Source organism: Bacillus rossius, chromosome 6 (assembly GCF_032445375.1).
Source record: "Bacillus rossius redtenbacheri isolate Brsri chromosome 6, Brsri_v3, whole genome shotgun sequence".
Lineage (NCBI taxonomy): Eukaryota > Metazoa > Arthropoda > Insecta > Phasmatodea > Bacillidae > Bacillus > Bacillus rossius.
The window spans coordinates 68639990-68653703 of record NC_086334.1 but is presented as its reverse complement, the minus strand read 5'-3'; the positions used below and the strand labels follow the sequence as shown (position 1 = coordinate 68653703).

At 35.5% G+C, this 13714-nt stretch overlaps 1 protein-coding gene across 2 annotated transcripts in view; it reads left to right on the top strand.

The window, feature by feature from the left end:
• Positions 1–1171: 1171 nt before the first annotated feature.
• Positions 1172–13714, top strand: part of LOC134533284 (pyridoxal phosphate homeostasis protein) — an 82995-nt gene continuing 70452 nt past the window's right edge. The window contains exons 1-2 of one of the 2 annotated variants that reach the window (XM_063370737.1): positions 1172–1543; positions 12396–12539. In XM_063370737.1, the coding sequence (XP_063226807.1) occupies positions 1451–1543; positions 12396–12539 (237 nt within the window). In that variant the 5' untranslated portion in view covers positions 1172–1450. The remainder of the gene's footprint in view (positions 1544–12395; positions 12540–13714) is intronic. The other variant, XM_063370738.1, reaches the window with a different exon arrangement.

Genomic DNA, 13714 nt, shown 5'->3' with positions numbered 1-13714 from the left:
GATATGCAATAAATTAATCATATCTCATAAGTTTACAAAGAAATAAAAAGTGGAAAATAGAATAACTCACAAATAATAGAACTATTTGTTTTATTTTCTATGAATGATGAACATAACCTCAAATTTCACAAATTGTAATATTTACATACTGTAGCATATATGCTACATCCACAATAGTTATTTTGAAAGCTCACAGAAGGAAAATAAATGTTATTTTATTAGGTAAATATATTTTAAAATACCTTGTCATACATGTAGCAATTTTATCTTCTTCAAGAATTCGTTTCCAGTACTCTTCACCGCCATACAAACATTGTGTTTTTACAAAATGGTGCCGCACTCTGATGCTAGTAGTAAATAATGGCTCAAGTTAACATTCCTGCCATCTGTTGACTAACTTATGTAACAAATACTTTAACCCCCATGTTGTAGTTGATGTGCAACATGGTTTAGTTCATATAACACCCAACAGATAGTGTTCACTGTTATTTAAATAGATTGTAGCAGATATGCTACACTATGCAATTAAGGGTTTTAATCAACGACCTAGAGATATATAGACTGCTTATCACCCTGCTTTCAGCGCCAATTGCTGCTGTCGACGGCATACTGGGGAACTACATCCGAGCGAGAGAGACAGAGAGCTGATTTGACAGAATGGTGGGCAAAACATAGCTGTAAAAGCATTGGTTCTTATGGGAGAAAGATGCAAGTTGCTAGTAAATTCCCTAAAAATGTAGGTTTTTCGCAATTTTACAGTTTTTGAGGGTAATAATTAAATATGGAACGAGTGAAATATAATTTTAAATACAGTTTCATCGTAATGCGACGTGTAGGTACGACATTAAATGCGCTATAAAATAGCTAACCCCTCTTCGACCCAAAGTTTGTGATCAATAAGTAGATCAGTTATTGAACCTATTATATATGTATTTCGTATAGGTAATTTGATACATTACATGGAATTTATCTCATTACTAAGTACCTACTATTAATTTAAAATAATCGACTGCAATGGAATAATGACCACTTTTAAATGATTTGTGTGGGTTTGTTATTATTGTAGTCGTATTCGTTCATTACGAGTTTTAGTTGTGTCTTTACTGTTGATATTTCAGATTCAATGCAATTAAATAATTAACTTAGTACACTGCCACTTTTCTGCTGTCAACGTACGTCGTCTGCTAACAAAGCACTGTTTGCCCACCATTCTGTCAAATTCAATTGGAATCAAAGATGGCCTCCCACTAGCACTCTAGGTCGTTGGTTTTAATGCTTTGTGATTGGTAGTGTGAGAATTATTAGTCACAGAATACAGGAAAAAAAAAAAAAAGAATTATGTGTAACACGAGAGTGAAATCTCTGTCAACTTGCATACTCATTGGTGAAACAGTTGTTATTATCATAAGAAATATGTGAGGTTATACGTGATTTAAAGCTAGTAAAGTTGATGATACGAGCAGTAATGTCCGAAGTAGACGTAGTGAAAGGTTTGAAGAACGTATTAGAAAGAATTGGCGTTGCGTCTTCAAAAAGGTCTGAGGTAATGTTTTATTGTGAACTATATTTTGAAATTTTTCTTGGTTTTGTTTAATTGTTTATATCCAGGGGGTTTCTGAAGTACACTATAAAAAAACTCAATTAAACATGCATTTACTTCCTTACATGCTCTCCAAGCACACACTATCTCTGTGATACAAGTATTTACCAATTTTTATACCCGTTAAGCCTAGTCCACATACCTCGTCCTCGGACCGTAGTCCGCGGACAGCTAACTGCTGATTGCTGCACGTGACCCTCTGACGTCACGTCCCCGTGTCCCAATGTCCCAATGTCCCATGTCCCAAGATCATTCGCAATTTTTAACTTTTAGTCCGCGGACGAGTCAGACATTTGTTTGACTCGCGGGTGTTGAAAGAGTTGGGAGCAATTTGACCTGAAATAAAAAGAGTTGGTCACGAAGAGAACGACTTGAGGTTAATGTTTGTTAACATTTTCTTTGTTTTACACTGTGGTTTTACATGCAGACGTCTTGAAAACTATATGAAGAATCGTCTGACGTTAAAACTGCTTAGGCAATAATTCACCTAATATTGTGCCACGTATGATAAAAGCTCAATTATATTATGTTGTAATATTTATTTATTTAACATATTGCCAAAATTAATGTACAAAATATAACCTCCAAACTTAAATTTCAAAACAATTGAAACAAAATAAACTATGCATATGTAAATCTAGCAGACGACTTTAAATGAAAACAACTCAATGTAGACAAAAGCAAAGCCTCGCACATTTACTGCACTCTGGTGTTACGACTGCTAAGCTTCACTTCGGACCAGCAGCATGAAGACAGCACAAATGTGTGCATTCGTCCGCGGACGTTGGGCGTCCGCAGACCACTGTCCGAGGACGAGGTATGTGGACTAGCCTTTAAATCCTCACTTTGCGGCTTTTTCAAAAATAAAATAGGTAAATATTTACTTGGGCGGTATTTCCGAAAAAAAATGTTAAAAATCCGAAAATACCTTTATTTTATGCTCTTCAACTTCTTTTTTTTATTAAAATCGGCGGAGATTAGAAATTCCAAATACTTTAGGAGATATTGAATTTTTAAATTTCTTCATATGTAGTTGAGCGGTATTTGCGAAAAAAAATGTTAAAAATCCGAAAATACCTTTATTAGGTATATGCTCTTCAAATTCCTCTTTTCATTAAAAGCGGCGGAGATTAGAAATTCCAAATACTTTAGGAGATATCGAATTTTTTAATTTTGCAATACAAGACATGTGGAACCATTCGAGCGGCACCATTTTTGTTATTTTGCCGTGTGTTCGTGAATACGTGAATCGTGAATGCGTAATTAATAAAATGGTTGATTAGGTCAGGTCAGTTACATTATTAATACTTTCAAACTAAGCCGACATTAAAAATTATGTTGTGAATTAATTTTAATGGCTGTTTAGTTTTAAAATATTTATAATGTAACTGACCTGACCAAACAAACCCGGACAGAGGGTGAACAGTAAACTAAAATGGTCGATTAGGTCAGGTCAGTTACATTATAAATACTTTCAAACTAAGGTGATATTAAAAATAATGTGAATTAATTTTAATTATTCTTTAGTTTTACATTATTTATAATGTAACTGACCTTACCTAACAAACCCGTAACAAAGGATGTACAGTAACAATGTAACCTATGAACTGTAATTTCTCAGAAAATAGTTTGAGGGAATTTAGAAAGGCTATTTTCAGGGTACTTAAATAGAGGAATGTCATTAAGGGAAAACATAAGTTTCAGAATTTTATTAATTTATTCATGGAAAAGCTGTGATGTTAGAAATTTACTTATTTGTGTACTGTTTGATAGATAAGTCAGTAGTAAATATTGAAAACAGGGGTGCATCAATACAAAGGTTAACAAAAATTTTAATGCATTTTTGTATATTCTTAACTTCTTTGTAATCACTGTGTAAAACTGCATTGCGATGTTTTTATTTCATTTGCTACAGTACTTACAGTTGTGCAGGATCATTCCATATTAAATATACACAGGGTAACCTGACCACCTCAGAATTGATTAAATTTGGTATAAAGGTTGTCCTCATAGAGTTTAAGGAAAGTGCCAAAAAGTTTTTTTTTTTTTTTTTTTTTTTTTTTTTAATATCTCAAAAGGTTTCAAAATTATGGCTATGTAAAGTTCCCCAAAATCCAGAAAATAAAGTAACCAAAATATTTTGAGATCACCTTAGCTTTTCTCATAATTGAGCTAGAGATATGGGAGTGGTGTCATTTTACTCAGTTTTAAGTGTTAAGTGCTCTTTCTGAGTTACAACACAACATACTTTGTTATAAAAAGAGTTTTTAGAAATCAAATTCATAATTTTGATTTTGATTTTCTCAAAGTAGGCCTACATTTTTGAAAATTTTTAGAAAATTTCTTTAAATAGTTTATAATTTTGGTAAGAGATTCTCAAAAGCTCAAAGTGGTAGGCTAATTAGTTGAATAATATTTAAAAGAAAGGGTGTGTTATAAGTTTTTGTTTCACTTTAAAATTATTTACCCTAACTTTACTTAATTTATTTACGATGGGTGATTATTACCATAATTAATTATGTACTAAAGTAAGTTTAAGAGGGTTGCCTCTAAGACAGCAATTTAGTTATTTAAAAAATAATATATTTCTTTTAGTTAAGTTGGAAATAGTTATAAAACTTACTTTATAATGCATTTTATTTGAAAATGTAAGGAGACACTCATAAATAAAAATCAGCATAGTCTGTTCTAGATGATTCTTCAAGTTGTGACATGAAAGGTGACTAATAGTGGGTAGAGGTCTGTTGATTCATGAGCTGACAAGAGCCTAACAGTCAAGTTGAGACAGGCTCACTCTATTTTCTCTTTTGGCTGTGTTATATTGTTTAGTCTGCATCTGCAGTTGGTATGAGTAGGATGTTTGTTCACTTTTAAACACATGTAATTATGAACTATCTTTTGTGCTCAAATAAGTTAAAATATAAGTTAGCTATTAATTCCTTAAAAGTATTTTTCTATTTAGTGAGTGTTTACAAGAATATTATTTTGTAAGTTTTACATGTTAATAATTTATTGAAGTTCTTTTAAAAACACAATGAAAATACAATAAGCTAGGGCTAGGCTTATATGTTAGTGAGATGTTTTTTTTTCTAAAGTTTAAAAAATTGTTTGAAACAGATAATGGAAAATAAAAACTAATTCATTAAATTACAATGTTTTAGCCTGCTAAACAAAACTAATCATACAATTAGGGATAAAAAGTGACTGAGAAATGTAACATCTTGGATGTTAAGTTTATATCCTGAAATATCTTAAGAAGCCAAAATTTATGTTTTTTGTGGGAAAGAAATTGGAAATTTTAAGGTAGACACTACTTATCAACCTCGCCCCTCTGGCAGTCTTCTCCAATCCAAACTACCGTAGTCAGGAATAGGTACAATTCTCAGCCACATGCCCCATCTTTTTCTTGAGATCCAAAAATTATAATTGAACAATTGAATAGGCTACTTCAATAGTTGAACTAGAAGAGTCTCATATTACTGCTAAGAAAATTCACTCTAAGCATTATTCTACAGAGAAAGTAAAAAAGGTAAACTCTGCATTGAAAAGCGTAAACTCTTTTTAGCAGCTGAAGATTCATCTAGTGATGAGAATCTAGATGAGTCAGTCTTACAAAACATCAAAGAAAAGTTTTCTACATCAACAAATAGAATTAAGAAGTTAATGGTACTTATGTATCTCCCAGAGAAATGGGGCATTAGAAAACTAATGTTGGAATTAATGCACCAAATTTTTTGGTGGGACAGGCAAAAAAAATATTAAATGTAAAGGGTATTTTAGAAATCCCTAACCCAAAGCCTGGAAAGACTCTTTGAAAAGATATTGTGGATACCGTTAAGTCATTTTATGAAAGTGATGATGTTATCGTGCCCGTGTTATCGCGAAGATACCTGAAATGCTTCCGCGGCCAGAATAAACTGTCACGCGATACTGTCGACTTTTGCGTGTCGGCGGCGTGAAGCTTATCGCTGCGCAATTGACAATTGGCGAGCCGGGAGGAAACTTAAATCTCCGTGCGACGTTGCGTGATCAGATGCGCTCGACGACTTCCCATCTCCACTCCACACCAGTCCCTGCGCGATCTCTATTGTAGCAAAAATGGACGATTTCACTACTTCGAGCCTGCAAAATTCGCGTGTTTGAAGCCGGACAAGTTGGGCGCCAAATGACAGCACCTGGCCCTCTGATCCCTTTAACGAATGTTTCTATCGAGACGTGGACTTTGGCTAGCTTTAAAACTCAGGTATTAGAAGGGTCCTCACCATGTGGCTTGCAGCAGGGGCAGGACAACAGCGACCCCTCGAGCTGTCGGCTGCTCGAGACGCCATTCGGAAGTCAAAACGGTGCTATTAGCGAGCCGACCCATACCGGGTGGTGCCAGCACGTCTGTCACGGAGGAGAAAGTCGAGACTGGCGCGTGGCAAGCGGGAAGTAGGGGAGGGGGCGTGGGAAACAGTACGCTGTCCGGGTCAACTCACTGATGTAACTGCACACAGAATACAGGTGAATATGACAAATACACTTCCTATTAGTCGGTAAATGATATTTACACTCGAAGCACACGTGCCAGGATAAGACCTTGATGGGCAACAGCGGGCCTAGGGACCGGGAGGGATTCGACAGATTTCTTCAAAGTAAGTTTTTAAGTTTTAAAATTAGTTGCAGGCCCCATTCTGCATTCCTGAGGATATTTGCCAGTTGTTTTGTAAAGCAAAGTGGTTCTTGGTACTTGAAAAGCTTTAGCTGCTGTAGCAACAGGTGTTCCTCTCTGAACACCAATAATGGCATCTCTCATTTGCTGTGAGTATACTTAAGAATCCTCTTTGCCTTAGGCATAGGCATACCAAGAAGAAAATAAATAATCAGTCTGCAACAGAAAGTGTTGGACAGTAATTACTAATTATATATCAAATTTGGATAATAAAGAAAATTCATTGTATCCTTAACATGCCTCTAAAACTTACATGCTTGCTCCTAAATCTAATACCCTCTTGTTAAACTTTGGTGCAAAGGTTATGACATCAAACACAATTTAATTTACAGCTTTAATTTGATTCTATTTTACAGTTTGTATTGAAAATCTATACTAATATTATAAAGAGATAAAGTTCGGATTTTGGGGGTAATGTCTGAAACTACTGATCTTATTCTAACAATTCTTTCACTAATAGGAAGCTACATTATCCCTGAGTGCTATAGGCTTTTTTTTATTTTGATAAAGCTGTGTTTTCAGTAAATAATCACAATAACTGTAATGAAGTTAGAATAAAATACTAGCTGGCTGGTTGATTTATGGGTGTGTGCTGCTTAAATGTTTTGAAATAAAGAAATACAATTTATAGCAAAAATATTGATAATGACTGTTAATTGACTTAAAATTATTCACAATAATTATTAAATAACAACATCCAAAATGAATTTAAGGTTTTAATAGTCCTCTCAATGACAAACTTAGTATATGTTCTTTACACGATAAATTCGGTAGAAAACGCTCACAATCTTTGATTGTTACTCACTCTGTGCCTTCACGAAATTAAGTCCTTAGCGACTCTGTCTAAGTACGCAGATACACGGGAAATCGATCCAGGTGGGCCAGCGGACCACCCGGGCCTACGCCACACGTCTGGGGCTTACAAATTCTAGTTTAAAGTCTGAAATGATACAAAAAAAACCAAAAGGTTGATATTTAGCTGCGACATGGCCCCAGCCACTGGACATGAAAATGCCCGTTCTGTAATACCCCAAGTGTCTTAAAGAATAATTAAGTAATTAGATAAAAAGATTTGGAAACTCTGAATACTGGGGCCCTCAATTGATAGCTATAAAAGTCAACAACAGAGGCGACACTACGAGTAAACAAAGAAAATTTAGAGACTTCCTACAAACACTTGGGAGAAAAAGGATTGTTATTTATATTAAATAAATAAAAACAACTGTTACGTCTATAGACTTCCTTATTTTATTAATCATTGTTCTTTCTTTTTTTTATAGATTAAATTTTCCTTAGTAACATCTGTTTTTCATTGATAAGTGATCTTATTTAAATTCCTCACAATTACACTTATTTACTAATTGAACTTATTTACTATCGGGCCGGCCCTGCTTGTTTAACAAAAATAACAATACTTAAACACATGAATGAAATCAACATTGGTAACTTTAAAGGTTGTACATATAGTCCTTGCATAACATAATATAAATTTCTTCTCCTCAAACTGCTTTTACTGTCCGCTGTCTTAACTGGTTTTTTTTTTTTTTTTTGAGTTCGTGAATAGAATAATAGAATTATGCGGGTATCACTCGGGGCTGTAGGTAGACGGTGATCGAGGTAGTAGGCCTAAAGATGGTGGATTCTGTTCAGGAACTGACTCCAGAGGTTCTGGCAGAGGATTTTGGCTGCCCCAAACTTGGAACCCTGTCAAAACAGGGTGTTGGTCCTGGCGCTCAGGAGAGGGCGTCTCGTCTCCGAAAACCCGAACCACGATGCGCGGTAGACACGGAAGTCATCATGAGTTAAAAAAATAAGTATATATAATTTAAAAAAATTAAGGTTCTCTACTTTCAACTAAACTACTGACTGGTTAATATTAATTTTGGATAGGGACTTCATCCCTCTAGTCTGAGAAGACTACATAATATACGATGCGATGTCGATGATTCGCCGAAGATCGCAGTTATTAACGGTACCAGTCAGTCAGGAGGCGCGCACCGAAGTAAGTCCAGAGCGGGATATCACCAGAATATCATAAGCGCGGGGTCTCTGGAGGATGGGAGGGGGGGTAGGCTCTGAGCCGAAAATTACCGAGTCCACCCGAAGGTGTCAGGTATAAAAAAATAAGATCTTACTGGAGTGACTGTGCGACTGAGGCGCTATATTTTGGTGGAGAGAAGAAGTACTAATAAATCGACTAGTGACCGACGAGATTGTCAAGCTAGGGGGTAATGGAGTAACCAGAGGTGCCACCTAGCGGCCCGAGACATAAGGAGGAGAGAGGTTGTCGTTACCTCCACGCGAGCGCGGTAGTGTCGGCGCTGCCGACGCCCACAAGTGGCGTTAGTGACCACAGCCATCGCTAGATGTCGTTAAAGTGCAGAATCTTAACTGCGGCTGTCAAGCCTGAGATGGCCTTGACTTCGGTTAACGTACCCGAGCGGTCGTCGCTCCTAGCTTCACTTCTGAGAAGAAAGGGTGGGTGAGCAGGAGGGGGATGGCTTCAAAAAACGCATGATCTGTGGGACGCAAGGCCCACGGGATCCTCCTGTCGTGTCTTGCTGCTAGTGAACCTTATACCGATTCGTGACAGAGTTAGCAGGGTTCAGCACTGCTTCACAAGCTGCTCTAGGCAAAAGTAGACACGCGAAGAAATAAAGTTACCGGTCCCGACGTGCCTGGAGGCGGGAGAAATATTAGCCAGAATGCTAGCCTAGCATGAGGCTGGGAAAGAAAATCAGCTTGCCTCTGAGAACAGAGCCTGAGGGCCTGGCCGTAAAGAAAATAAGATGAGAGAAAAAAAAAATATTTCCAAAAATATTTAAGATTACAAAATTTTAAATAAAACGTGCCTAAATCCCTAATACACGGCACAGTTCTTACAATCTCATAATGACTTTATGAGCCGCCGCCCCGCACGACCTCTCAGCACAGTACTTGAACAATGACTGGCTGAAACACAGCACATCACAAAACACTTAGGAAAATTCAGTTAGGTGTGGACTTCATCGAAATACTGCCTTACTAATGGCTACATGTATTCATACAACTATGATCAAATAACTCCCATCTTTGAGGGCTTTCCCTCACTTTGTCGCAAGTCTTTGAGCCTCTGACTTTCTCTTACACCTTCCGTCTCTTTTTTTATCTAACACAGAATTCGGGGATTCCCGTGAGATATTCCCACGGTCTGGTCTAATGTATGTCTCTCTCTTACACTGGATGCGATAAAAAATTGTCTTTCAGAGCCGCAGTGTCGCTGCAGGTCTGTCTTTCAAGATAATATTCGTCGTTTTAAAATCACCATAAAACTCATACATAAAATTATAATATAAAAAAATATTGAAATGCAATAAAATACTGAAATCGACACTTAAATAATAACCAAGCCAGCAAAGTGAGACCAATAAAATTTTCAGAATAAATACTTAAACATTAAAATTAATTACAATAATATTACAAATAATAAAATAAGAATACAAAAAACTATGCTACGACAACCTTGAAAGCTATATAATCAGCTAATATTGCAATACTGAGATACCATACTATTTATTATTTAAAAAAAAAAAAAAATTGGTTGTCTGTAAAGTCGGTTTACGGACGATAGTTTAACGTGACGTCATAACAAAACATTGATGAAATGATTGATCCAGAAGAAAAGGAAATATCGTATTCGGCCTGAGACTGAGCCGTAATAGGTTTTTGCAACCAAACCAGTTAGGCATTAAAAATATTATATTCTTTGAGGAAGAAATTTTTTTAAATTTTTTTATCTTTTGTATGATAAAATCTACGTCTGCATACTTTTATGAATAAAATTGAATCATTTTTATTGAATTATCACTATTTTGTATGGATACAAAGGAGTGAAATGAAATGTACAATTTAATTAATAAATTTACTTTTATTTGCATTCATTAATTCAAATATATTTATTACTTTTGAAATGTTGCGTGCTCCGTATTTATTTTTACAAGTACAAAAAAATTTTTTCGCAGCTGCCGGGATTTGAAGCGACAACCTTTGGATTGGAAGTTAGCGATGCTAACCGCAAGGCCACGAGGCCAGACTTGAAAAGTAATTAGTTTCAGATGTTGTATACAAATTTATAACAATTTTGTTTATGGTAGGGTAATAATATTATTTCGTTTTTATAACACGATTTTATAACAAATATGCATCCCAAATACACCAAACTTATTTATAATGTGTTACAATATTTTTTAAAACATTGTGCAAAAGATTCCGGGTGTAATTTGAATTATTATGTGTAACTGTAAAACACCATTGTTGGTTCAAAATGTATTTGAATATTCAACATTACTTTTAAATAACCATACTGATTGTGCTGAAAATCGGCGGAGGATCGTTAAATGACATAATATTAATAATTTAAACGACTAAAATATGATTTAAAAGTCAAATCGATGGTTGTTCCAATCAAGTTGAAGTAAGATGCCACGCATGCGTTCAATGAGCAAACAGGACACATCCGTAGTGGGACATCCGTAGTGGGACACTTTTTTGTGTGTGCAGCCGGCGTTCATTGATTTATTAGACGTTGTCACGTCAAAAATTCTTTTAAATGCCGGGAAAGGCAGGACCTTGCAACGTTACATGTTGTAGCATGACTTTGATGTCTTTTTTCACCAACTTCTCCTAAACGTACCCTGAGCAAGGGAAAGCTTAGGCGATCCTTATTCGATAGTCAAAAAATTAATTTTCACAATCATAACATTTACTTATGTAGGGGTTGTTTAGTTAGGGACCATCTTATAAAGTTTCACTTTGTACAGATAAAAGCTCTACATAATAATTTTCAGGATGGTATTCGAACATGTTGTCACTTGATATTTTAAAAATTCATAAACAAAAGAAATGTGTAGTAGCGGGCTACAAGAACATAAATAATTTAAAATATATGCGTAGTAATAATATAAATCATCAAGAAAAATGGAAACTACATAAAATTGAAAAGTTGAATAGAGAATGTTGAGTACTACTTTAACCGTGGTCAGCAAGTCATATTGGCAGTAAATGTTATTGTAAAATGTACCTATTTCCTTTATTGTAATATTCGCCAAGTGCATAAAATGTATAGTGTTTTAATTTTGTCTTGAACTGTTTAGTGTTTATTTTGCTTTATCAAAATTTAAGGAATATTATATCAAAACTAACCTCAAAATAATCCTATGTTAGGAAAGTGTTTTATTTAGTAATCTACCAGATTGTAAAGTGTAAAATAAAGTACAACCAAAGTGTTCTAGCCCGTCAAATGGAGATTCCGAATAATTTTCTATGTTTAGCATAACCCCAAGGACAAAATTTTTCTTCATGCAAAATCTCATAAAGAAATCACTTTCATCTAGTTCTTCAAAATAATAGGCATATGTTGAAATATTCGTGGTCATGGCAGATGTTCCATAACTTCAGCAAAAACATTATAATCAAAAATTATGTTCATTTCTTCGGCATGTTATTTCGGTTTCTCCACAGCATATATTTTATTTAACCTGTTTGGGATCGGTAAGTATTTCTTGAGAACTTAGAGGCCCCAAATTCGGCTGCCTAAATTAAGTACTGCTTAAAATTGCTAGGAGTTCCATTGGTGAAACAATTCAATGTGATAGGCATCCCTTATATGAGCCTTAAGTAGCTCTTAAATGTTGGGCAATATTGGTAAAACTGGCCATGAAACATATTTTTAAGATTTAAAGGGTACCTATCCTGTGAGCCTTTGCAGCACTGTTAGAAGCCTACACACTTTTTACTGCAGCATAGCTTTGTAAGCTGTGTAGCGTGGTATATTCTGTCTGTCTCATTGTGGTTTGAGCTAGACAACAGACACTTTCATGTCATGGTGCCACTGTGAAATTCATGTTCTTTAATATTGGTTTTGTGCTGGATTATTTTCAGCCAAGAAATGGGCAGTTTAAGCACGCAGTATTTGTAACAGCCAATTTTACATGCCGGCACTTGGTAATCTGTTTTTAACACTGCATTGGAATAGCTATTTTAAGTGCACAGAACCTTGATCAGCTATGTATTGTGTCTGTGACGATAATTGTCGGTGTGTTTCAGAACTTGCCGAACATCACCCCTAGGCTAGTTGCAGTAAGCAAGACGAAGCCAGTGGAACTGATAACTGCTGTGTACAATGCAGGGCAGCGCCACTTCGGAGAGAACTATGTGCAAGAACTGGTGGACAAGGCTCACAATCCAGAGGTAACTACAACGCAGGTATATTGCAGCCTCCTTACTTCAGTCCTGATTGCTGATACACTGCTTCCCTGCAGCCAACTAGTGATCAAGTTGCCACAAGCCTTGATTGCTGCTGTGTCAAGTTAAGGATGTCCAAAGTTCTGGAACATCAAGGAAAATTCAGGGAATTTAAAATATGCAAGGGAAAGTCGGGAAATTTACTTTGGAACCTGAAAAAGTAATGGAAATTCCTCAATGATGGTAATTTGAGGGTGAACCTGGTAGGGGCAATACCAGTGAAGATATAACGCAACGAGCTGGTTCCGGCTCGACCATTTATAACCTCAACATATTCTTGACACTTAGATAAAGGCAAGAGCCTATCCTATTTTCAAGTTGTTTGTAAAGTGAATTCAAAACTCAGGCAACAAACAGTATTTACATAAAGATTTCTTCAGTACAATAAAGTTCAACAAGTATTATAACAATTACAAAGCAGTAGAGCTAACTAGAGGATACTCTTTAAGAATATGCATTACAAGTTAACATCATGACTATAGCAGGAAGCATACAATATGTGTGCACCAAACATGAAAGGGCTTTTATCATCATTCTCGGCATGTAAAATTATGCCCAGTGTAACACATTGATTTACTCTCACACATACGTTATAGCCAAAGCCCTTGAGAGGGAGCATAACTCGAAGCCCACACGGGTCATCAAAATACAAAAGTAAGGCTGTTTCAAAGTTTACAAAAGTTTACATGATTTAAAAATAAATAGCCTTCGAGATATCACGCAACACAAGCTTAATGACAACTAATTCATAACAGACCCGTATACAAAGTTACTCATGTCCAATTTACAAGTTGTAAATATGTATATATATGTTTCTCAGGACTCTCAAAACTATAATCGTAACATAGTGCCCCATCCTTTGCAAGGTACAGAAATTTACGTAACTAGTAATTACTCAAGATTAAATACATAAAAGCTATATATGCAAATTGATAGTACCAGAATATACAAGATACCGGTACTAAAATAGAGTTTATACCATAAGCTAACAAAAGATTATACACAAAGACCTCTTAAGATTACAAAATATTACGTAAATGGTGGCTTCCAAGCTCGCAAACATTTACATTACTTATAATTAACGAATTTACCTGGTCTAAATTATTCTATTCAATACAACA